Consider the following 6,001-nt stretch of genomic DNA (forward strand, 5'->3'; position numbering starts at 1 on the left):
CCTTTACATAGGGAGTCCCCGCAGGTAAGCACAACATATACAGCAGTGGTGTCACCAGTATTTTTAACTTCTAGTTTAGTACGATTGCACTGTGATGAAATTAATTGCACGTTGGTGTCAGTTTCAATCTTTTTCAAATGGAAATGACCCAAAATTACCATTTAATCAACAATTATTTTGTGTACAAGGTAAGTTACGCTTTTGGTACGGTTGTAGTGGAGAAGCTTATACGATCATAGCTACTATGCATAGCTGACATAGCATACCAGTACTTCGGCATTCTTTGCCATCTTTGGTTTACTTGATGTCAGTCATGCTGTATAATGCAGTTGTTATTTGCTTTTATGATTCGCTTTTACAATTTTGCTTGCAATAAGTTGATATTACCGCAAAAAATGTGTCCATAACCATGTTATACGCTTTTGCATCTTTTTTCAATTGTAATCCTTTCGAACGCGTCCATGCTATCGGCTTCGCATTCCTTAGCGTGACACTAATTACTTGCACAGCACATTTTACCTCGGCGTTCCAAGCATGGTTTGGAGCGATATAAGCGCTGTTGGAAAAAGCGTGCAGTTGAAAAACCAACTTGCTTTTGCAGAGGTTCGTGTAAGCGCTAGGAGATGTTAACCAAGAGCTTAATTTCAACATACAGTGTGCGCTAAGTATGTATACGAATATAGAATAGTTTTCACCATTACAGTACAGCAGCATGTTTTAAAGCACAACTGACAGAAAGCTTGTACATAATTGACCTGTAATAACCAAGGTCATGCTTGTAATATGAAAAGTTTATTTAAAAAAACTGTTATCACTGTTTTAATTACGGTTGCGTCCTTTGATCAACAGGCTCCTTCATGGTCCTTCATGGTACAAAATGCGAGTATTGTTAAGGTTCATCTGTTTGAAGTGTTGCTTTTATTAGCAAAATGCTTCCGGGAAGTGCGGGCGTTTTGTTGTGATCAACAAGGTACTCAAATTCGCAGTTTTTGTTGATCTGTAATGGAATCTAACAACTTGTTTACAAGTTTATATAGGTAAGTGGGATTGATATGTTGGCAATGGCTAACCAAAGTGTTATTTTGGTTGTTATCTTATTATTTATTTATTTTTTGTTTTTGAGAAGCATTGTATCAAACCAAAGCACTGGACTGTTACTAAGTGATTAGAGTAGAATTTTTGAAGTGAATTCGCAAACTGCCACTGCGCTTAATACAATTAACCGAAGCTTGCGGACAAAATCAGATGTTTGGTTTTAAATGCTTCAATGTAAATCCGTTTTGGGGGGCTCTCCTAATAAATTTTTGCGTTGGTGTTGTTCATATCAATAAATTTTGAAATAACTAGTGCCGTTACGCTGCGAAATTTTGTGTTTTTTGTTGCATTGAAGGTAATTGATGTATAGGGTGGTTGCCTATAAACAAAAACACTTACGTGGTTTGTTGAGATTGGTTAACACGGAACATATAAATATGGTCCGTTAGAATGCGAATTTACATTTGCAACCTGCCGACCCCTCTGTACGTAATGGCTTTGCATTCAAACATTGGCAATTTACCTTCGTTGCTTTTAATGTAAATCTTCACGCCGGGAAACAAATTTTTGCCTGGTTAAAAATAACACCATCCTTCTAAATCAAGAAATCATCGCATTGATATTTTTGTGTGAATAGGTATGAATGACTGGAAATATTTTAACAATATGCAACATTACAGTTTCGCTTCCGAGATTAGAACCGACGTTCGCCTCCTCGCTTTTTATTATTCCTAAAAATAAGATACGAATTTTCATTTGTAAGTACAACAAAATAACATTTACATACTCTGTGGTACAGGTGTCTCATCACAATAATAACAACAGCTTTAGAATGCAAACTTTATGTTTACAATACCTGTTAATGTGGGTCAACCTAGCATTACGAAGATTCAATGCAAAGGTGCTGAGGGTATAAAATCGAACGATATGGTGCTGCATGAAAAACCAACTGTGATAGACGTAGAAGTAATAGTCTCAATTGGAAAAGATAGACCTTACAAATGACGATGGAGTTGACTAACATTACTATTTTGCTGCTTGGGATGCTCTGTGTGGCAGCATCAATGCCTTTAAGTCCGGAGAGTATAGGTTTGTAAAATGAGTTGACTTACGGTTTTTGTATACTTTGGCTTGTTGTAGGCGTTTTATATACCTTGTCTTGGGTTTTAAAAGTTAATTTTGTCCTTGAAAGTCGTGGATTTTTTTTCATATTTGCATGATTCGTCAATTTACAGAAACTACTTGTCAGCAAAAATCCAACAATCCCCGAGGAAATATCATTCCAATATGCAACGCAACCACTCATCACTTTGTACCAAAGCAGTGCGACAACGAAACAGGATTTTGCTGGTGCGCTGAAGTCTACAGCGGACACATGATGGCCGGAACACATCAAGCCAAGTCCGATTTCAACATCGACTGTATCAGTCACAAAGGTATTAAAGTCGTGGTTATTGATTGGTCCATCGTGACTTTTTTTTAAGGCAATGGTTATTGACTGGTCCATCGTGACTTTTTGGGTAGTCCGTAGGACGTTATTTGTATTTGGAGATAAACTGGAAGTAGTTGCATATTATGAATTGAATTTTCAGTGCAAATAAAGCTTATCAAAGTTGGGCCTCGAGTGCTTGAGAACCACTGTCGTATGGGCTTGGTGCATCGTGCAAAATTCAATTAATATCCGGTTAAATGATTGTGTTTGAATAAGGTACTAATGATTCATATTACTTAGGTGAATAGTGTGTAAACGGTGTGTAAAAGGTGTGCACTTCTACAAGGTAATTTTTTTGCATACCAAACGGCAACTTGCAATAAACATATATGTTTTGTAAACAAATATGCAAATAACAGATATGTTAGGGTAACATTTGCACGAAGGTGCTACATTAGTAATACGAAGAATTTTTTGTAACAAAGTGTTTACGGACAAATTTGGGATCGAAGAGTCAATCAAACCAAATATGTTTGAATCGGAATCCAAAAAATGCTCGGCTAAATTGAAAACCATCATTCAACGAAAACCACACATAATTTGGTGTTTTTTTTATTTTTCTTGAAAAACGGCAGGAACCAAATGCGAACAGAACTTGCATGAAGTGCTTCAGCAGTTGGGTTCTGGAAATACGACCTGGATCCCGAGCTGCGACATGTTTGATGGAACGTATACGCCCACACAGTGCAATTTCTTTACCGGCCAATGTTGGTGTGTCGATAAAATGAATGGAATAAAAAATGGGACCGAGTGGTATGCCTTAAACACGAACATTGACTGCGTGAAAACATTCGCTGAAGATGAAGTGATTTCCCAAAAAAAGACCGAAAGTAAGATTATAAGTAGAAAGTTGTTTCCAGTGTTTCATACCGGAACGGAACGAAACCAAATAACGTTATTCGTTCTGAGCAAATCATTTATTTCGTTCCAGACCGATATTTTCATTTCGTTCCGGTCTGACCGAAATAAATTTATAACGGTATTTTTCGGTATTTCGGTCTTAAAAAAAGAACATTTCTTTATGGTCTTTGCAACTATTAAGCGAAAAAAGAAAGAAAGTTGCAACACACAAGAATTATTGTCGGTGGTTGTTACGTCACATAAAATTTGTCAATGATGGTCAAACGGATGTAAATTGTAGCATCTTCAATTTTTATCATAGACTTGCTTAGCCTAACGGCACAAAATATTTGGCAGTTGTTACATGTCAAATGTCCAGAACGAAATACCGTAATAAAAAATAACGGTATTTCGTTCCGTTCCGGTATTTTGAATATTTTTTATTTCGGTATTTCGTTCCGGTATTTGAGCCAAAAATTATTTATTTCGTTCCGGTATAACGTTCCGTTCCGTTCCGGTATGAAACACTGGTTGTTTCATTCGATATCTGGCAATGATATGTTTTGTTTGCGAAAAGTGAAAAAACGTTTTAAAATGGTTGGATTATGCATATTTGTACTTGAAAGGAAAAAAAAATATTGTAACGGTTATATCTTGTGACAAAAATAAATAAATAATACAAGTTAGAATATTGCAAAAAACACTTCATGTCACGTTTTTTTTCAGTATTTATCAACTAATTACATGGGTCTAGTCAGTCAAATTTTGGTGGGATTTATCAATATAAAAGTTTTTTATTTGTTTGAATTAATTTGACCTTCTACAAGGACTGTAATGTTTTTTGTTCCTGTTTTCAACCTACAAAACGTGAACGCATGTTTCCGTAACCAACACCACGTTTTTTGTTTGCAGAATACTTGGGCTGGCTTACTGCTTTACATGAAATAACCGAGTTTCTCTGGAATGACCTCATGACAATGGACCTTTCCCGTGATTAACTCATAATCCTGAACCCAAGAAGAACATAGTACTCGGAGACACAATGTGAATTAATTTGTTAATGGAAGCTTCGCAATAAAATGTACACAAAAACAAAACGTGAAATACATGTCATTAAAATTTGTTAATCAAATATCCTATAACGTTATAAAGATGTGCTGATACTGAAATCGTTCCAGGAAAGCCCAACAGATGATTCCAGTTACATATTTGGACATTACTTAGCTGACAATTTGAGCACACTCCAATCAGTCTGATTATTTCTTATTGCAAACCACTGGCCTAAAAATATGGCATCAACAGTTCTAAACAGGAAATAATGGGCCTGACGTACTGTGATTTATATATGAGTGTGCCGTGATCGATGGTCTGCATAGACGCTTCGGGGCTGATCCCAGTTAAGAATTTATGTTCATCCTTACTGATACTGGTCAATCCGGCGATCCCCTACTACGAAGCTGACATGTGCAGCACACGAGGCAGGCAACTGTGCTTGTACAAGGCAGCACACGAGGCAGGCAACGAATCACGTGATTCGACTTTCGGCGGATTCTCCACTGAGCCTGCGTAGCTCACTTGGTTGAGCGCGAGTCCCGGGAAGACTCGTGTCGTTGGTTCGAATCCCACTGCAAGCTAGATTTTTCTATCTATACGCATTGCCATATGGTGGTGAATGCTTGGTGACCGGCTGATTCGGTATGGCGCCTTTAATGGGCCTGGCTTAAACAGGTAATAAATCACGTTAACTTTCCTGCTTATGTTTGCATGCATACAATCGTGGTATGTTTCCGTATTAAGAATAAAGATGTTTTTCCGCCACTGTTTGCCTGGTAGAATAACTGATGTTTTTATGTTAAACGCGTAACTTACTACTTCGCGTGACGTCATAAATGATTCGGTTGATTCGACCGATTTTATGTGAAAAAACTACTGAATATTCAGCTTTGGCCAAACCCATACATGTCGATTCGGTGCATCTCTAGTTATAAACGCCTCTTTGCTATATCAGCTAAAAACTTAATGCGCTCTTGCTATTATGTTTCTCCTTGATTGCATCAAAGCTGTTGTCATTTTCACAGCAAATGCGCCTGAAAAGGGGACGTTTTGTTACGTTTTATTTCAATTCCACGCGTCTTCAAATTACGTAAGTGGACTTGCTCTGACTTAAAGCTGCTTATTTTGAATCTAAATATCTGAGCTTTTTACCTTGTCAAGAAAAATCTGGTTGAGTTAACGCAAGAAACATTTGTAACGAATTTGACTTGATACCTGACGTTAAACTGAATTTAAATAACAGCAGAAACAAAAAAAGCAATTTGCGAAAGCAAAAAAAGCAAAAATAGTCTTTGTCAGGTGTTATCGCAAGTTGCTTGTCAATATTAAAATGTCAGAAAAACTTTGTTACCACTTTGTAACAAAAAATGTTGAAGGTTTCAGTTACATGGCGGTTTAAACTAGTGTTACATTTTGGGGGCCATAATTGCGGATTTCTATTAGTTTCCGCTTTTTCTCACTACAACTTGTGTTGCAATCTATTGGGTTGTGTGACGCAACGTAGTTTAGTTCTTATCATTACTGACATCCGTGGAGCACGTTGCTGCGTCGGTTGTATTGTAAGGTCGTGTTGGTCGTGTT

General features: G+C 37.1%; 1 protein-coding gene across 2 annotated transcripts; it reads left to right on the forward strand.

The window, feature by feature from the left end:
• Positions 1 to 854: 854 nt before the first annotated feature.
• Positions 855 to 6,001, forward strand: LOC145209397 (equistatin-like). 2 transcript variants are annotated; one of them, XM_080079678.1, is made up of 5 exons: positions 855 to 1,037; positions 1,937 to 2,124; positions 2,271 to 2,471; positions 3,103 to 3,357; positions 4,280 to 6,001. In XM_080079678.1, exons 2-5 carry the CDS (start codon positions 2,037 to 2,039, stop codon positions 4,363 to 4,365), a joined length of 630 nt encoding a protein of 209 aa, XP_079935804.1. In that variant the 5' UTR covers positions 855 to 1,037; positions 1,937 to 2,036; the 3' UTR covers positions 4,366 to 6,001. The 2 variants fall into 2 exon arrangements, with proteins under 2 accessions (XP_079935804.1, XP_079935803.1); XM_080079677.1 differs by lacking the exon at positions 855 to 1,037 and having other exon boundaries at positions 1,820 to 2,124.

This window comes from Phallusia mammillata, chromosome 1 (genome assembly GCF_965637545.1).
Source record: "Phallusia mammillata chromosome 1, kaPhaMamm4.hap1.1, whole genome shotgun sequence".
Classification (NCBI taxonomy): domain Eukaryota; kingdom Metazoa; phylum Chordata; class Ascidiacea; order Phlebobranchia; family Ascidiidae; genus Phallusia; species Phallusia mammillata.